Raw genomic sequence first — 20,555 nt, forward strand, 5'->3', positions numbered from 1 at the left:
GCTGCTTCACCAGTAGATGGGAGTAAAAGTGCCACGTATGCATACATTTATCTTCTTTACCGCTTTATGTATTCTAAATCCTGAGTTGGAAGCGATGGTGGTAACTCTTAAAAAGACATTTCTAAAAAATGGTACAGGTGTTTATATTAGCCTTAAACTGTCACACCTGAAAGACTTATGGTTTTGCACTGTAAATGTGTTTATAATAGTCATTTTCCTTTATTAGTTTTATGTAGCATTCCATCAAAAAAAAAATGAAAATGAGCACCCCTCACCCTCACCCCCCCCGTACCTCCTACCCACCCACCCCTGTTTTTCTACCAATCGTAGTCTCGTCGTATAACACAGAAACTTGTCTAAACAAACGATAATCTCGGCCAAAGAGCAGGGTTGAAGCCCTTCATTACTGGAATGTATTGCAGGTCAAATGTTCAATATTACACATGTAAAGACATACACCTTTCTTTACACACCCTGCTTGTCAATCATTTGTAAAGTAGTAAAGCTCGTCACTGATTCAGTCCATACCTAAGAATGGTCTACAATATTATTGCTTAAACTTATTGCGGGCAAATCTTTATGACAGGAAATTTATGGCGACTGAAGCTCATGATGTATCATTAGCGTTACGCACTGGACAATCATTACTTTACGCAAAATGTAAACCTCTAAGTTATAATGGTTGAGCAAGATAAAAGGAATGAGTAGCACAGAGCAAAGTACTACAAAGGTTTAATGGTGCTGTGTGTAAGATTTAGTGGAATTGAGCAAGTTGTTTGCTCACTGAAACCTCCGAGAAAAACTTAAATGCACTATTGTGACATATTGTTAGTGACTGAAGAAACACGGGAAAGCATGGGCCCCAGAACCCATGTGCTCTACAGATCTGATGGATTCATTCTGAGGTTAATTATAAAAAAAGAAGATTACAGGAGTTTTTAGCTGAAGGTGATGATACACAAACAATTGTTACTAAATAACTACATTTATGGATCTATCCTGATCTCACACACTTTGATTTTAAAAGTCATGTTTGTATTACAAAAAAAAAATAAAAAAGAAATTATAAAATTGTTCCCAGTATTGGTAGGCATGAAAAAAAAACATTTTCTCTTTTATCAGATGCCGTAGGAATGGAGCTCTTCATTTGCCTCTGATTTGTGACTGACTTGAAGCCTGCATGTGTGTGTGACTGTGCATGACAAAATGATGAGTGGATGAGCAGTAAAAATAATCCCTTGCATTCACCTACTAGTCTGATATTACAAATGGAGCTGGCTGGCATCACAGTACCGCCTGGCATGTGGATTGTCAGTCATTGTGTCCCTGTGTGAATATCTATAGTGCGAGGCATGTGTCGGAACTGTGGTAGTGGTAAGCTATATGATGGTGAAGTGGCTGCTATAAGATTATACACCCTTTGCTCTTTGAGCTTCTGTGTGCGTGTGTGTGTGTGTGTGTGTGTGTGTGTGTGTGTGTGTGTGTGTGCACACGTGCGAGAGAGAGTTTGAACAATGTATTTAAATGATACTCCCCTCAGAGTCGAGGTACAACAGAGTTTGAAGGTGAAATATGTGTATGTGTCTATGCGTGTGCGTGTGTGTGTAACCAGAGATAGTGATTAAATGTTTTAAAGCACAGATGATCCAACAGTTGTTGTCTCTTGTTCAGCCTCCCTCTCTCACTCTCTCCATCTGTCTTCAGTGAGCCCCCACCCACCTGTGATCTTGCACCCTCACTTCTCAACCAGCTCCTTCCATGTTTCTTCATTGTTGTCCTGCATAGGATATTTGAAGCAACAAACCTCTGCAAATCTCCTGGGTGGAAACAATGACAGACATTGAACAAAGTGGAAGAAACTTCCTTTTTTAGATAGAATGGAGGTGGGCAGGAGGAGCTAAAACAGTTAAATGAGTGAGCATCAGTCATTTAGTGTCTCTTTCACAGACAATAAACGACAAACACTTAAAAAAATAAAATCAAAGTTGCATAATGTAAGATATTAATTCTGGACAGTGTTATTTGTAATCACAGCTCTGATCCTGTGCACAGTGCCTCACAGTGTGAGGTTATACCCTAACCCTAACCTCACAGTGTGAGGTTACACTCTGGTGCCACCTGGTATTCTTATACCTGGTTACATTAACACACAGTCAAACCATTGAAGAATCATATTTCTCGGAAAATACACTCAAACTACAATACTTTTTGTTTTATCTCTCCACATTCTGTGGCTCCTGGCATTTTACTGCTTCTATCATTGCAATTTAATGAGCACTAGAGCTCTCACAAAATCATAAAAAATAAAAACCAGGCCCTTTTTGTCTACTAAAATTTATCCAAACAGAACTGGTGGAACTCTCAAGCCACAATGTGCTCTGAACACAGACACCCTGAACCACAAACACACTCTACAACGACGTCTGTATCAAAATAATACACTGTTGTGGTCGATCCTGAAAATGACTAATTTCCTCAAATTTCCTTGAATTGTACATTTCGATGTCTGGCACAGCAGAAATATTCAGCTTGAAGAAAAAAGAACCAAAAAAAAAAATCCAGTTTACTAAATCAAATCCAGCTTTGAGAGGCAGAGTGCAAACATGTCATTTTACATTAGCCGTGAGGATGAGGAGGGGAGAAGGGCCACTGCTGCCATTCAATACTTGAGAATAAATTAGACCCCCAATTTGCACTTGTGTGACAGGTCAGCTTTACAGGGAGCAAAAATCACACAGAGAACAAAGAAGTCCAAAGAAAGTGTGGAAAATATGTGGCACACTCTTTCTTCAGTCAGCAACTCTACCTGCTGACTTCCATCATCAAATGAGAGCGAAGCAACAGAGGAGCGGAGACGAGGCGCGGAGATGTGAAATGAGAGTGCGGGGGTAAAAAGACGGAGTGAGAGATAGAAAGAAGGAGAGGAGGGGCTGACGCTATGGATTAACTGTCCTTCATGCTGAAAATATACATCCCCGGGCGCTTGGCGCTGAATTATTAATTCAAATTTGTCAGAGAAAGAATGAGAGAAATCTATTGACGGGGACACAGGCCCTTTAATGGTCTCATTAAAGGGGAGGCTTCCCACACCATGCACCTTCTGTACTGCTGCAGGAGTTTTCGGGGCAGTGGAGGGTTGGGGAGGGGGGTACTTGACCCCCCAATGATTTTCTGTCACTTTATCATAAACAAGAAAGGTTGACATGCCCCATCCACTCCACACACCCTCCCACCACCACCAAACAAACCCTGTGTGTAATTAGCCAACGGGTGCAAAAGTGCACTGAATGTAAACGAGGTTCACATGAATGTGTTGATACGGACAGACGGAGACGGCAACAACACACACATATGCTGCGCCCGGCTGTGCCGTTTGCTGACAGTTACAAATGAAATACAAGGTCAAGGAGAGCCTGAAGAGTCACCTCACTAGTACGCCCGTATTGATTTCTAATTCCTTCGAATTTTAGTTATTCCATTTCACTGCTCTGGAAATCATTTCCTCAGATTACACCAAAAGCAGAGGTTTTTTTTTTTTTTTTTTTTTTTGATTGCTGTCCATTACTCTAGAAGCTGTTTGTCAGGACTCGGTGTCATTAGTTCGTCATAGTTACGTGGCTGGGAGCTGTTTGGAGAGAGTGGTGATGAAGGCGTAGGTGGGTGGTGGTGGTGGTGGTGGTGGTGGTGGGAGGGGGTTGACTGTCCATACAGTCCAGACCGCATTAAGACAGTGGAAGAAGTGGGACCTGTGGGTGCATCAGTCAAGTCTGAGTCCAGCTCATTGGAAAGGCTTTAGGTTCTCACCTCCGGGAGGCTGAGAGAAGGGGCAATAAGAAGCAGAGGCAGGGAGGACTTGAGGAACCGCAGTGGGCTAAGCACTAGCTTCATTGCTGATTCAAGTCCCTCAGTATCCCTCTGGCAAATACATTTTCATAATGCTGAGACAATGGGATTTTCTTTCTCTTTCACCCCAGCAATGTGAGTTTTACCCCAGCAAGGCTACTAATAGCAGACTTGCTAAAATCCTGTGCACGCCATTGACTCATCTTGTGTTTCATGTTAGTCTTTGACTCTATCACCACCCCACCCACCCCCCCATCACCACCCCACTACCCCCATAATGAAAACAAATGTATATTATTTTTTCTGTTAGTTGACTCTTTACGCAACATGATGGTGCAGTGGTTTGGACTCTTGCCTCATATTGACTGCCATATTTGGAGGGACTTTCTGTGCACAGTTTGCATTTTCACCCATATACACATGTTTTTTTTTTCTCTTGTTACCCCAGTTTCCTCACACAGCCTAATGGCACGCACTTAAGTTTAATTGGTGACTTTAGATTTTGAATGACCATATCTGCATGGTCCTTTGTCTCACTGTTAGTCCTGTAATGGACTCATCAACTGTCCAGGTTGCCCAATTGCCAATTGCAAGCCATATTGGCTCCAGTCCCCTATGACCCCTGGTTGGACAAAGCATTATAGAATATAGATACATAATGAGCTTGAGAGCATCTACTATCCACCATCTTGTTAAAAAAGTCCCCAAAAACTTAAGGTAAACTATTACTGTTACAAAATCTCCCTTTATAATGTGTGTCCCACTGATATTAAGCTCCTTGGCTATGCCCATCTGTTGAAGTACACAATTGCACAGCAAACAGTCAGGACCAGTGGATTCAGGGTGTAAATTTGTTTTTCCACTTCACCTCAAGATAAATCCCCAGCACCTTCCAGCTAGCATAGTCAATGAGAGTAGCTTGTCTCTTTCCTGCTCGGAGCACATTTTCTCTTGTTTATTTTATCAGACCTAAGGCACATTTCTCTTTCTCCCAATAGCTCTCAACCTCCCTCCATCGTGCCGCTGAGCCCGCCGACCCATCCTTAGGCGACAGAACTCAACCATCCGCTACCTGTTTAGCTTAACAACAATAGCAACGTTGTCGAAGAAGGTTTAGATCTGACTTAATATATCCCCAACTGGATCATGCCTGCTTAATTCGCCCTCATAGCCGCATGGCATTCGGCCCCACGAGAGGCTTAAAGGAAGGTTTGATGAGTCGGCAGCCAAATTGAGCCTTTATGCTTTATTCTGACATGCTGACAATGTGCCATTCCCATTGGTGGCCTGTTTCCAGGAACTGTGAGACAGTTTGTTATTATGCATTGTTAGTAGGGAGGATATTTGGCCTCTGGACATTGGGCTACATGTTAGCTTGAGGGCATGTAGCTACAGCGTGTAACTCTATGCTGCTGGAAAGAAAAAAGGTCACTTTTTAAAATAAAGGGTCACTGTTTAGGGCTTAATGAGGCATTTGTTAAATCACTACATAAGTTAATGAGTGTAAAGGGTATGTCCTGAAATCCTTTGACTGGATTGAATAGAAAATAAGATATTTCAATTTATGTGATCGTTGCACCGTTAGAATATGTATGTTTTGGATGTGGTTCCATAATTGATGATGAAAAAAAAGGTTCAAATATGGGATTAATGAATGTACAAATCATGCAACACATTTTACCCTGGTCCAGAAAATTAAACACATTTTTCTAACACAAAAAAAAGAATCCAAACTTGACCATCATTTCCATCACTGTTTATCCAACTTTCTTATACGGAAGGAAAGCCATGAGTGATTGTCGGAGGAGCCTTTTTTGAAAGTGTGCACCCTTACTATATATTTATATGGTCATTTAGTATTACCTATGTTTATGCCATGCTGCATTAATATCAGCTGCTTTGCAACAATGTGCTGTGTATTGCTGGGAGTCTTGAAATGACACTTGCTATGATTGAAAACATTTAATTTATTCTGAACTTATCTGCTGTATGTCTATTTCTACTGTATATGGTCAAAGGACAGCTTTGATTCTAGTTAATTCATTAGCATTTGGTGTACACTGTCTTAAAGATCCAACACTAAATGTTTAAGAACATGCAAATGCAGATTACCACGATTTCTTTTTCTCCGTTTTTTTTTTTTTTTTTAAACCTAACTCTAACATGGAGGCATCTTATCGGGAAGGGGAATTCCCCAAATGGGACTTGCAGGAAAACAAGGCAGCTGAGAGCTCCAGGGAGCGGGCAAGAGTGTTTTCTGGCAACCATGGATAGATGAGGACCGTAATACCGTCATAAGGAAGTAATATATATATATATATATATACACACACACACACACACATATATATATATATATATATATATATATATATATATATATATATATATATATATATATATACTTACATCTACTTGAATTTATGTCAGTGGAGTGCTGATGAGCACTGAGGATGAGAATGTGAATTATTGTTTGACGTTCTTGTGTGTGTGTGTGTGTGTGTGTGTGTGTGTGTGTGTGTGTGTGTGTGTGTGTGTGTGTGTGTGTGTGTGTGTGTGTGTGTGTGTGTGTGTGTGCGTGCGTGCGTGCGTGCGTGTGTGTGTGTGTGTGTGTGTGTGTGTATGCATGTGTTTCCTGCCCCATGGCCTTTATTTGCTCTGACTGCACTTGTTGCCCTGTTTTCTTTTTCCACACACTGACACATATTGTAACATGTGTACGTTTAGGTATACATGTTGCCCATTGTAGTAAACGCTCGTTGTTTTTTTTTTTCTTTCCAAGTCAAAGGTCATTGGGTTGTATTCTTTCAACGCCCCCACCTCTGATTGGAGCCAAGCCGTGAGGCAGATTAATAATGAATAAAGTAGCTGTGGACAGATAACAATCCAGTAGGGTGTAATAAAGAGGATTTAGCCAGGACACAGGTTCAACTCCTTGCTCTTTGAAGCACCGCTAGTGTAGTAAAAGGTGCTTCAGCTTTGATAGGCTTGTATAAACGCTTGTGAAACTCCCTATTGGCAGAGCCGAGCCCTTAATTTCCACCTATGCAGGAAGTGACTAGTTTGTGTTCTACTCACATTTAACTGGCCAAGTTTACTGACAGCCACTCACTCAATAACTGTTTATGATCCAGGAATTTTATGTGTTGTTTTTGGACCCGGCAGAGAACACATGTTGTGAAGTTTGAAAGGCAGAGTGTATTGGTAGCATGTGACTGAGAGGTTTTATTGATTGCCGCACTAAACCTGTAACGTGCGAGGCCTTGCTGCTTTCTTTTTCTCTTTTTTTCCCCAACCATAACTTTTGACCTTATCCCAATGTAGAGGCATGACAGGAAATAGGGAGAAAAAGCAATAGTTTATTGCAGACCTGACCTGATGAAAATGTCTAGTTTTGTCAGTTGTTTCCTTTCTCACGAAAAGCAGTTTTTGTTTTTTTTGTTTTTTGAATTGGGATGATTGTGGTATTCAGTTAAATATCTGAAAAAAAACTAATGATTTTATCAAATATGACACTTTCAGAAGCTGTATTTATTATTCCTTTTACATTTTACCTACAAAAGAAAAATAAAATGACACATATGGGTAACACGTTTAAAATTTACAGAAATCCCAGTTAGATATTTACATATTAGTTAAATGTTTCTATTAATTTTACATTTTTGAGGGGTAGCCGCCCTCCAAGTATTAGGAAAGGCTTTGTTATATAAAATAGCGTTTCACTTTTTGCAGCTTTTCTGCTCGTTTTACTTTCCCAAATTGTAATCTTCGATTTGACACTGCTTTATAAAGTGATTTTTCCCGCTAATATAAATAAACCTACCAGAAAAGCAAAACATTAGTTATGTTTTCATTTGGGTTTTTTTTTCAACAGCATTGTGTGCTGGCCAGTACTTAATATGCTAAAAATGTTAAATTATACCAGATTCATCCACGTATTGTCAGCTTGCCTTGCTGTTAGTGCAGTGTTTTCTTTTTCTTTTTTTTTTACAACTTTTGGCTTCATACAGCCACAAACCAAGTGGCACATGTTTGGTTTCAAAGAAGATTGTGAACTTTGACCTCAATTGATGTTTTTTTTATTTGTTTTATCAGATTTTTCTTTATTTTCACACCACATTGTCCACTCTGTAGGGCATCGCTGAGATCAGAGTGAAATAATCGAGCAAGCATTTGCATGAGTAAATGTGCAGCATGTCTGAATGCTGTGTGTGCATGTGTCCCTGGAGCAGGTTGATTGTAAGGGTCGGCGAAAAGAGTGTAAAAGCACATGCAGAGCCGTACACACCGAGCACAGAGCAGATCCTGTCTAATTAAAAAGCACAGTGGAGATTTCAGGGGTTCTGTGGAAAAGAGGACGAGTGTGTCTGTGTGTATATGCTTGTGTGTTTCTGCATTAGGTCACAGGCTTCAGCGTGATTGCCCGTCAAATGAAACAATGTATTCGGTGGGACCTCGGGGTTTCCATTTGAGTATTCGGACGCGGCACTGGAACGAACTGTGGCTGTTTTATGTGAAAAAAAGTTGATAATTAGTCCCTCAGTGGCTGAAGGATGAGATGGAGGGAGGGAGGGAGAGAGAGAGAGAGAGAGAGAGAGAGAGAGAGGAGAGAGAGAGAGAGAGAGAGAGAGAGAGAGGGAGCAGGAGGGGAATGGGGGTATTGAAGGATTAGGGGAAAGTGCTTAGCACATTTAATACTCCAACCTGACACTGTCTGAGAATTATTGATTGATTTTTTTTTTTTTGTCTGCTTGACTTTTGTTTTAATTATGTTTAGTCTGTGGAAACTCTTTTCTATCCTTTCACTGTCTTCACCCCTATTGCCTTTGAATGATCTTAAAAAAACAAACCCAAAAAACAACCCCCCCCCAAAAAAATAACAGCTTTTCTGATTGGATTTGTAGTAGCCAAATTAAAGCTAATTTCATTTGGATTTTTGTCTTTTTTTATTTGCCTAATTTGAATTTGGAAGTAGCTTTCAAGTTATTGTCATTTTGTTCTTTGTCTTTTTCCTTTTTTTTTGGAAGCCCCGGTTCATTATTTTTTCAAAAGAGGCTGTGATAATAATTAGCAATTAAAATGGTGTCTTTTTGCCTCACTTTCTCCTAATTAGCTTGACAGAGACATTGGGTACTAATTCTCTATAGTTTCACCCCCAACATCCACAGTTGCACAAATCAAACTCATCTCCACATGCATATGCAGACATGCACACATATGAGCAAACCTTTTAGTGACAGCACGACACGTCACCTCATGTGTTCCTCCTATGATCTGGGCTCACCTTGTCATGTTCCTGCGAATTTAACCAAATCAGACAAATAAATGTCTTTCGCATCCCACAGCTGATTCTAAAAGAACATTTGCACATTTCGACCTCATTCATATCGACAAATAAATAGAGTTTACCTTTGTTATACAGCGACTGGATACCCTTGGTTGTGTGGCCTTTAAAGTATTAGGTGTTTCTCTTCAATTCATTTACAACATTAAAAGCTCAATTTTGTTGAATATAAAAACAGATATTACTCAAGTGATCGTTACTGCAGATGATGTAAATATACAGGGCGGAAAAGAAAGTAAGTATAAAAAGACAAGAAACAAACACCACAAGAAGGGCTGCAGACAAAGATCAGATGGACAAACTGATAACTGACAAGACTGGGGATGGCACACACACACACACACACGCACACACACACACACACACACACACACGCACGCACAGAGAGAAGAGAAACAACATTGCACAGCTGATGTGACAATCAAGGGTAACCAGGCTCGGTTGGAAAGTGCAAGGAGGATCCAAGTGCAGAGACAGTTGATAATAGGCTATACAAGAACAGAGACATTGAACACAAGATGGGAACTATAACTTCTAGCTAAAATCAGAACAACAAAAGAATTAGAACAACATAATACACAAAGACAACAGTAACCCTTTACTGTAGAACAGTTAATTGAATACAGGGGAAGAATATGAACACATGTTCCTGACAAAAATATCCACAACAACTCCCTAAGCTGAGCAGGTTGAATTAGGATTGCTTGGGAGGGCGGACAGCAAAATAGGCAGTAGGTGGCACCAGTTAAGAGGGCGGATGACAAAATGGCCGTCAACGCAGTACAACTCTCGACAGTGGCCTGAAAACTCGGCAAGCAGTTGAGGCCTATCAGATGGGCAGTCCGGACAATGTTCGGCAGACGGGGCCAACAAAGGGCACACGTGGAATCTGAACAAGCAGATGTGTCCTATCAATGGGCAGCCCACGAGTTTGGTGTGCAGGTGGGGGCACTTTGGAGGGCATCCTGTAAACTGGGCAAGCAGATAGTGTCGCTCTTGGGATTGGCCCAAAATGTGAGCGAGCAGGTGGGAACACTCGAGAACAACCCAGAAGCTGGCCAAAGAGTCGACACTGTTTGGGAAAGTGGCCGAGGTACAAGGTGAGCTGATACATGGACCCTACAGAGACCATGCAGGAGGCTGACACGGTCAAGCATGATGCTAGCAAAGTGGAAGGAAGAATCCCCCTCCCGGGGCCTGGCAGGAGGTGTGGCTCCAAGGATGAGCACGAAAGCATGTGAAGGTGGATCCTCTGGGACTGCCTCATCGTCGGGTCCACTAACAGACAAAGTGAGTCTTGTGGTACCCCTCAGAGATGGGCACAAGTGCCGATTGGAGGCAGATCCTTCTGGATGGAGCTCCTTGAAAGTTGGAGGATGAGCTGGTGGAGATGGGTCCTCCGGGACAAGCAGATGAACCCAGCATTGCCTTCAAAACCCTCTTGAGGCATAGTGAGAAGTAATACTGAACGTATGGCTGAAGATACTGCTACCTTCTGCCCTCCAGAGAAGAGACGTTGTGCAATGCTGACTGTCCTTCATGACTTGGGAGAACAAGCCAAGCCCTTCATATTGGCCATGACTCCATGATCTCCCTATAGAAATGGTGTCATTCAGTTCACTGTGTCTTGCTTTTGGTCCATTGTTCCTCACAGCTATTGCTTAGAACAAAGAAAGGTGAACATTACCTCCTGGAGCTCCTCAGCCAGGCTAAAGATGTTTGCTGGATTCATTTGAACAGTTCATTTTTTGCACTGCCCCCCCCAAGTAAACATGAACATATGGAGGAAATATTCTACATGGCATGAACTATATATTTAAAAGACATCTAAACACATTATTTTGAAGCCATGAGGATACATTTTGATTTTGTACTTGTGAAATTTATATATATATATAAAAAAATGCAATGAATCAGTGATTCTATGTGTCTGTTTCAAAGGTAACTTCAAGTTTTGAGTTGTGACAATTACGTAATGTTATATTTGAGAGTACAAAGAAGTTAATGGTATGAATATGTGACATGTTAGTGACTCTTGTTCATGATTAGAAAGCCTTACTGTCAACCTTCTGGGTGCCACTGGAATGAACGTAGATGAAAAGCTCTCCTCTTCTCGATATCATATCAAGAATACCAGAGGTCCGCAGTTATGAGTTGATAGAAGCATCATTTTCCACACAGTGACAGGAAACAGTTAAGCCACAGCATTAGGTGCTAAAATGCATTACAAGCACATATAATATTCAAGAAAGACAAATCACCTTATATGTGGATTGATGAGCACAAACTCATTTTCAGAATTTCACAACTTTCCGAGAAACTTTTACAGCACATTCAAAGCTCTACATGTGCAGATGAAAACAAGTGCTATTTTTCTTCTCTTTGGTTGACCTGCGTGGGACGTCTATGTGCCATTGCTTAAAGCAGACTGCTGCCCTATCTGGTTATCTTATGTAAGCCTATATTAACGCTAACGTGGTGGTGTTGGGGGTGTGGAAGCTGGTTCAGGAGTCTGAGAGGGGGTCAGGCAGCTGAGTGGCAGCAGGAAAAAGCACATGTCATGTTTGTTTGGAGGCTTCTTTGTCACAGGCCACACCCCTCCCCCCTTTTTCCTGCCCTCCCCTTGGCCTTATTTAGCCCCCCGCCGTGTCACCCAGAGGTCAGGGTGAGCATGCACATGGTACACGCCAGCTCACACGTGCACATGCAGACGCACACACACGCGCGCACAAACACACACACACACACACGCATACAGATTGCAATAGCATGGTAGAGTGCATCATAGATGGAAGTGCCTTGAAGGACCTGCTTCTCATTCTCTAGACCTCATTAGCCGCTGATTTATCTCCCCCTCCTTCCTCTTAATGCTCTGGGTGGGTGCAAGGGCTGTGTGTGTGTGTGTGTGTGTGTGTGTGTCTGTCTGTGCTATGTCTAATAGAAAGAAATAATATGTTTTCTTTTCATCGATTATTGTGTGTTTGTGTGAGAAAGAGGGAAGCTGAGATTTTTCTGTGAAAATGCAGGATACACTGTGTGTATGCAGAGGTGTCAACTGTACACAGGGACTCTGTCATTCCACATTAGCCCACTGTGAACACACTCGACCTGGGGTCAAACAGATTAATAAAAGATCACACAGGCGCACACACAGAGCTGCTACCTAATTAAATATTCTGCAGCCCTGTGCTTCATAATCATGACAAGTACACACGGCGCTCTGCTCCACCATTATCCATTTAGCAAATTTTTCTCTTGTCTTGCAATAATCTGCCTAAACCCCCAGTGAGCTTATTATTGTCAAGGAAAAGTGCTTATAGCTGTGCAGAAAGATCGGATTTTGAAAAGATGCAAAATACATTTTTCACAAAGAATTATTAGTGGAAAAAAAGACTATCCGCTGAGATAAATTTCTGTATGTGAATTGCACTGGGTATTTAAAGTTAGAGCTGATTTTCTTCTCTCTTTTTTTTCCTCAATAGATTCAAACCAAAAAGTTTTTCTCCAGTTTTTAATTGATAACAAAAACACATTCTGTTTTGTTGTGATTTTAAAAAGAAAGTATAAAAATGTGAGTGAAGGCATCCAATGAGAACGAGCAGCCAGGCACTAATATGACTACAACTCTGCCCTGCATAATTTATTGACTCCAAGGGAATTAATCTCTCAGGAGAAGAGCCTTTTTTTTTTTTTTTTTTTGCCTTTACCTGATTCCCTGTACAGTGTAGTCCCAGGAGATGATTCAGAAGAAGACGAAGAAAAAAAAGCAGGGAGGAATATTTCATCATGCAGTTTTAGCCAAGTGAAAATGAGCCACAACCAGAGAATCTTGACTCGTAACACTGTCCTCTGATAAATGAAAATCCTAATTAATCTAACCTTTTATCTGTCAGAATACGAGGCGCGGTGCCTTTGTACATTATTTAGGTTAAATACTGCTTCTGATTAGTGTCCAGACTGTGTAGACCTTAAAATGATAAACAGGGCGTGGGAGGTGGCTACTAATAATTAAAATATGTATTTCGTAACTTTTATAAATGAATAGAATGTATTGAAAAGCAAGTTTTAGAATCATCAAGACCGAATAGTCTTGTGATTGTAAACAAAGTGTCTCTGTTTCAGGCCTATAAACAAATATTTCACTCCCCCAAGACCACCACCAACTAAAAAAAAATACAAACACATCTGCACTCTCTCAAATATCGTAAGCCGGCTAACCATTCTCTTGCCTCCTATTGCAGATGTCAAGAACCTGGAGAACTTTCACCTGGTTGAGAGCGTCCAGGAGCAAGTCAACGCCGCGCTGCTGGACTACGTAATGTGCAACTACCCGCAGCAAACGGACAAGTTTGGACAGCTTCTCCTGCGACTACCCGAGATCCGGGCCATCAGTCTGCAGGCCGAAGAATATCTTTACTACAAACACCTGAACGGCGACGTGCCCTGCAACAACCTGCTCATCGAAATGCTGCACGCCAAGAGGGCTTGAGGAGGGCCGCGGCCCGCCTGCAGCTCCAGAAACTCCAAACAATGGCCGCCACCAGACGGAGCTTCCAGCTTCGGTCGTTGACTTTGCGTGCCGGTCTGGAAGGACGGAGAGGAGAAGAGGACATTTCGAAACTCTTGTTTATATTGAGCTCATTTGGGACGCTCAAGTTACAACATGAAGTGCAGATCTGGACAAATACATGTGCTGAGACTTTTAAACAGTGTGCACAGGAAAACAATACACAGATGGTTTTATTGTAAAAAAAAACAAACCAAACAAACAAAAAAAAAAAACAAAGAACGAAAACAACAGTGAAAGTCTGAAAGAAGGGTCACTTTTCCTTAGCTGCACAGAAAAAGACAGTGTTGGAAGGAAAAAACCCCAAAAAAAGAAAACCCACCTGAAGAGAAGCCTGAATTTTGACACTATGTGATTCAGTCGTCGGCGCAAGCAAGACTGTCAGACTGTGTGGCTGAGACCTGAAAGAAATCACAACCCTGAAGTGTTCCAGCACTGGTGTTACCACCAGAGGCTTGTTGTGCTGGGAAATGGAAGTTGACTTCACACTGCCTGTCTTCCAGACAGCTCTGTGACACGACCGGTGGCCTATTCTGTGGATCATCCTCCTGTGTGCTCTTGAACTAAAACGGACTTTTAGCTGTTGTTGGTACTGTAAAGGCAAACAGACAAGCAGTCAATCAGGCAAGACTCTTTCCTAATAGCGGTGTCTGGTCTGGTTTTTGAACTCAGACGTGCCCTACATGGCAGCTGGACCTAAATAAGAAGGGAAAACAGAAGGTTAAAAAAAATATATATATGGTCTGGAGAGAAAAAAAAGAAAATTTACATTGAATAATGAACAAAATAGGCTAATAAGAATACTTTTCCTCTTGTAATGGAAGTCATTTGCTCCTCGTGCTCACCTTGTGGTTCCCCTTTCTTATTCCACCTCCCCAAATCATCTTAAACTATGTACCTCAGAAAGACCAGTTAATAATGTCAGCTTAAATAATTGTATTTATAGCCCCTTTTTCCTGCAAAAAAACCCCCACCCACATCTCCTTTTTTATCATTTAATTCAAACTGGAACAAAACAACGTGTGATTCTGGAGACTGAGAAGGATTATTCCTGCCTTTGTCCGAAGACCAAAGCCTGCAGCAGTAGAGAAGAAGGAAAATTACAAATACCTAATAATCAGTATTATAAGACAAAAAAAAAAAAAAAACATTGTGATGTCACATTTATGTGAGTCTTGCCTTATTTCATTACCATGCTAGCTAACCGTGCAGATGTGAATGAAAATATGTACAAATATATATATAAAGTATTAATGTTGTAAAAAATTAAAACAAAAACAAAAAAAGAAGAAGCATTCAACAGGTGTTTACATTCATGTGGTCAAATGGGAGAGAACTGTGATGAAGCATAAATTGCAAAGCAATTATTTCCTATAAAAAAAAAAAGAAAAAAAAGGAAAAAAAAGAATAATTTCAACAGATGAAATCAGCAAAGTTAAGAAAAAGATCCCTCTGGTTGGCTTTTTTTGGTGTGTGTACAGTGTTTTTTTATTATTATTATTATTATTTTGTTTTGAGCAGTACTTAAATTATGTCGTGAGACACTAAAATCAAAGAGGAATCAAACTTAAACTATAATTTTCTGTGTCTGCTGGCATTCAAACATCACATTTTTGAGCATTGCTGTAAAAGATTTCCATTTCATTTTCAACACTTTATTTGTAAAAGTTTTTTTTTATTCTTATTATTTACAGTGCTTTGATCTTATGGATGTACAGTATGTCACTGGTCACGCTTAACAATGAAGATAATTTATTGCGTCACTAAGTTTCCATCTTTGTGTTACATGACGTGAGGTGTCCACGCCAGAATAAATTTGTTTACTGTAGCATGTTCTTGTTTTGTTTCCATTAGTAGTTCTAAGATGCAGATCTAGAGCAAAAACAATGGACTTATTAAAAAAGAAAAATAAGATTAAAAAAAAAAAAAAAAAGGTAAATCGCTGCAATTTTCTTAGTCTTTGAACTGTTCATGCAAGTCTGTATATTGAAAAAAAAAAAAAAGTATTGTATTTAAGTAAGTAGGTGTGAAAGATGTTTGTGCTACATCCATTTTTCTTCCTGAATTACAACCCACATCTTTGTTTCGTCTGGTTTGCTCTTATACCAAAGACTGCATCTTTCTCTTGTCAGTTGTGATTTCTAGTATTGTGTCCAAAATTAACAGAACTTGTTTTTGGGGGGTTTTTTTTCCCTTAGCTTTCCATATGGCAGCCTAAACGATCCTCATTGCAAAGTTTCTCCACGTGTACAGTAGTTGTTACTGTTTTTATCAAAATGTCCCGGCACTTAACATTTCCTCACTACAACCCTGTGGTGGTTATTTTGTCTACATTTTGTTAAATAAGTCCTGGGATAATCAATAATCTTATAATGGCATGTTTAATGTACAAAAAAAAAAAAAAAAAAGTAACCGTACTCCTTTGTAAATGAGCTGTGCTGATAATGAGCTCCAACAACTGTTACACTCATTAATTGTGTATCCTGATCAGACAATCTGAGTGATCACAAACAAGGTTTTTTGCAGCTGCCTTGGATAAACCTGAAACAACCAGGCCGGATCCACACAACATGCAAAGCAATATTGTCACTTAAAGTGGCTTTTATTTTTTTGCAGAGAAATCCCACTCTTTAATGCATGTCTGCAAAACACAGTGCTGCCTGGAACGACGTTTCAAAAGACACGTTTCAGAAATTCGTGGCAGAAGGCTTCTTAGGCGACACGGACGTCAGAATAAAAAAAAAAAAAGAAGAGTTGTGAAATCCAGCTGTTTGCTTTATAAGAAAATGTTAGGTTACACAGGCACCGTCAGACTTCTAGACTTGTATGCAGGATACGTGCTTTGTCAAGGACTTAAACAATGCCCTTTGTGAATAATAAGCTCATGTACACTGGCAACACATGGATACACCGACCATCAAAATGCCATTTCCTTCCCATTTGTCTATGACTTTTATTCCTCCTGCTGAATGCTCCTATCATTACCTGGTCCTTGGGAATCTCTCTCTATCCTCTCGCTCTCTCTCTCTCTCTCTCTCTCTTTGAAGCTAATTGAATTTTTCCTCATATTTCAATAAATAATTATTATGCTTATAACACCAGATTCTCGCTTCCTCGGCACACTAATGCTGTACGCTTACATTTTTTTTCCCCCTTTTGTGTTGAAAACATGAAAATGATACCGAAGCAACATGATGACAATAATACAACCTGTAGCACTAGAAGTGGAGATACATGCAAAATGCAATTTTCAAACAATCAGATTTCAGTATATAAAAGACAAAAAAAAGATAGCAAACAATGATCATAAGAAGTTATGTACAATGCCACTGTTCCGCTTGGAGCTGATGTTTTTGTGTCTTCTTGACCTATATTCTACTGTTTACAATGCAGTGGCAGAAAAGGGAGAGCGGAGGAATCAGATGGGATCCGTAACCCCGGGGGCATCAAACCTAGGATATCACAGTTACACAATGAAAAAAAAAACAATAAAAAAGTACAGTATGAGACTGCTATTATCAGAATACTCGAACACTTGTTGAAGTAACGGTACCATCACAAATAAAATCATCGTTACTTTAAGTAAAATACTTAGAAGTTTAGATTTGAGGCGTCACATTAATATCTTAAAAAGACATTTCACAAATTCTTGACATATTTATCTATATATCATGCAATCGGGCTCAGTCGACACAGACGAGGCCGGGACTTTGTTGAGGTTCGGGGCTGCGAGGGAAGCAGGAGGCAGTGAACTCCAGCTCCAAGGGTACGTGAAGACGACAGCCAGGCGGCGAGGCGTCGACTGGAGGAGGAGGAGGAGGAGGAGGAGGAGGAGGAGGCTGCTGGGGGAAAGGAAAAGGGAGATATGTAAGACGCAGGGTTCCCTATGACTTTGGAAAAAAAACCCAAAACAAAACAAAACAGCAGTTATCTCCGCTGTGAGAAGACAACCCAAAGGTCATCACATATTAAACTGCTGCTTTTTGTCACAGACATTTGATATGAAAACCGTTTTTTGACTGATTGTATTAAAATACAATGTCTATTAGCTATCGATAATTATAACACGACTTAGTGCATATTTGGCATGTCGTACCTGTATTTTAGTGAAAAATATTTTACTGTATAATCAGTTGTAAATCATGTTTTATATTCATATATATTTATAAATCAGTTCAAAAATATTTGCTGTGTTGAATAAATTCTATTAAAAAATTAGTTTTTAAAATCAATTTTATATATAAAAAAATATATGTAATCTATAAAGGTATTTGACTAACTATTTCTGACGGTTTCACTCACAAAAAAAAAAAAAACACTGAACAACAGAATCGACCACAAATAAGACAATTTGTTTGATCTTCTTGTTGCATTCAGCAAGTAAAGAAGCAAACGTTTGCAACACTGTCCTATGATTATTATAGGATGACATAAATCCTAAGGAGGGAACGTTCCTGTGCGCATAATGTCTGCTCATCCCCGCAATGCTCGGCAACTTCGGGGGGGGGGCGTCGAACTCACTCGTCTCTTTTCATATTCTTTTCATGCACTAAAGCAATCAAGTCGCTAAATACGGCGCAGCGAGCCAATGTTTCAGTCAAAACATCACTCGCGAAGTCAATAACAACTTCTTGCAGCGTGTTTGTTTAAAATGTGTTTTGATGAGGCAAACTCATACAAGGGATCATTTATTTCCTGTGGAGGTGAGGATAATGTTGGCGGTGTTCACGTGCAGCATTAAGGATGCTGGTCACAGACGGGCAAGCGGCCAGCTCGATCCCCGGCGCACAGCGTCGAAATCCTCACTTGGAGCTTGGCTTGCAGTGCCTGGCCTCCTGTCTGTAAATGTGTTAAACCTGCTTTCACTCGCCCTGAATTTGTATAAATAATGTATATACATTTATCCACAGACTCTAACAAGTGCAGCCTCAGGTGAAAATACTCAGAAATGCATGCTATGCGCATCCCCGAAGGTGGACATCAGCTCCAAACCAGCCAACTCAAAAGATAACCACACAGAGAGCAAGGGAGGGAAAAAAAGCACAAATGAATAACTTGCCAAAAGCAACATAAACACACACATACTCAAAGATTTTTTTTTTTCCCTCTCTCTCTCTCTCACACACACACACACACACACACACACACACTCACACACTAACCGAAACACGCACGCACACACACAAGCTCACAATGCTGTCAGTTTTCTAAACAAGTTTTCCTTTCCGTCACACAAACAGCCCCAAGTTGTGTCTGCCAGTGTTATGTGAAGCTTTTAAACTCTGGAACCACATCACTCGTGTTTACCGAGATGCGCTTGTATGTTTCCCTGTATTGTCAAGCACATTCAAAGGGAAAAAGACTGAGGGCAGAAGAAAAAAAAAAAAAACAAAAGGTTTTGGAAGTGTTCCAAGATCGCAAAGAAAAAGAAAAAAAAAAAAAATTGTGCAACTGAATGGTGGAATATGTAAGTTTTTATATTCAGTTGAGTCTGGAGCAGGCCCTCGGGCTCTGCAGGCCTGCGATAAGCACAACCACTCCAAATAAAACAAACGCCACACGGTGGCAAACCCTGTCAGAGCAAAGACAATATCTAACCACAACAATCAGGAACTTCATGCCACGTCAAAATGTGTTGATGAGTTTTATTTCTTACGTGCAAAATGTAAAGCTGTGCTAGTTACTATTATATAGCCCAATGAAATCTGCTCAAAAATGCTTTTATGTTAAATTTGTTTTTGTTTATTTTTTTTGGTTTTTCCAAGTCAAAATCGAGTTATGCTGATTCATTTTGATTTATTTCTTCTTTTTGATTTAGTTTCTTAATTTTTTTAATGCAAAGTATGGAAACACACATTTATATCAGTCACCTGGAGTTCTGCATTTAAACATCAGACACTTTCATCAGCATGTTTTTTCTTTTTTTCACTTTTTTGATGAAGTCATTAATTTTTTTTACATGCTCCCCCCCCGCCCCCAACACAACCACCTGGCAAAATGTCCCTGGTTATATGTTTGAAAGATATTTTATATTCTTGGTTCAAATTGTGGACAAAAATCTGAAAATGTGAAAAAAAAAAAAAAAAAAAACTTCACAGGTGGAAAAGGTCAAAACAATTCTGTATATACTGCATTATTCTACATTCATAAGTTACTGCACCTAAATTCTTTGACTTCAGGAACTTTTTCCACATCGCGGAAATCATAGGACTCCAGCTGAATGTATGTGTGCTTTTGTATTTTTTTTTAGCATTAAGATGCTAATAGAAAAAAGATATTTTGGCTAATTCATTTATTATAATTGAATATTTTAAATTCTAATATACAGGGAAAACTGATAAAGATTGTGAACTCCAACAACAGTGCCTTCATATCACCACGTTTGGAAGTAACGTCAGACACGGGGGAAGGTACAACGTTTATATTTCTACAACTGGCAATGTTTATACAAAGTTATGCAGTCGTCCATATTTTCATTTGTTCATTTGTCTTGTCTATCCTCTAGGTCGCCGATCCATCACTGGACTAACTCGGAGAATCCCCACGAGGGAAATCAAGAGTCTGTAACATCCATAGAGAGAAAGTCCCCGAGCTGCAGGGAAAACGTGCAGACTGAACCGAAAGGCCTCGCTCCCGTGTCAAACCTCCGACTTGTTGCTCTGAAGCAATGCCACGTTACGACGACTCCACAGAGGAACAATGTCAATTCCATTTAGATGTAGGCAATGATCCATTTGGCTCGAGGGATTTTTATCCACAAATATGTGGATTCAAAATTGATAAAACAGCAAAAACAAACAT

At 40.1% G+C, this 20,555-nt stretch overlaps 2 protein-coding genes across 4 annotated transcripts in view; one reads left to right on the plus strand and one right to left on the minus strand.

The window, feature by feature from the left end:
* The window catches only part of nr5a2 (nuclear receptor subfamily 5, group A, member 2), a 68,399-nt gene extending 54,721 nt beyond the window's left edge, over positions 1–13,678 (plus strand). Inside the window, exon 7 of the mRNA XM_080506437.1 lies at positions 13,429–13,678. Coding sequence (XP_080362563.1) covers positions 13,429–13,676 — 248 coding nt within the window. The 3' untranslated portion in view covers positions 13,677–13,678. The remainder of the gene's footprint in view (positions 1–13,428) is intronic.
* Positions 13,679–13,689: 11 nt separating this feature from the next.
* The window catches only part of LOC308137669 (adhesion G protein-coupled receptor D2), an 89,956-nt gene continuing 83,090 nt past the window's right edge, over positions 13,690–20,555 (minus strand). The window contains exon 24 of one of the 3 annotated variants that reach the window (XM_080506434.1): positions 13,690–17,593. In XM_080506434.1, the coding sequence (XP_080362560.1) occupies positions 17,438–17,593 (156 nt within the window). In that variant the 3' untranslated portion in view covers positions 13,690–17,437. Of the gene's footprint in view, positions 17,597–20,555 lie in introns of all 3 variants that reach the window. The other 2 variants (XM_080506433.1, XM_080506435.1) reach the window with 2 other exon arrangements.

Source organism: Blennius ocellaris, assembly GCF_963422515.1.
Source record: "Blennius ocellaris genome assembly, chromosome: 12".
In the NCBI taxonomy this organism is placed as follows: Eukaryota; Metazoa; Chordata; class Actinopteri; order Blenniiformes; family Blenniidae; genus Blennius; species Blennius ocellaris.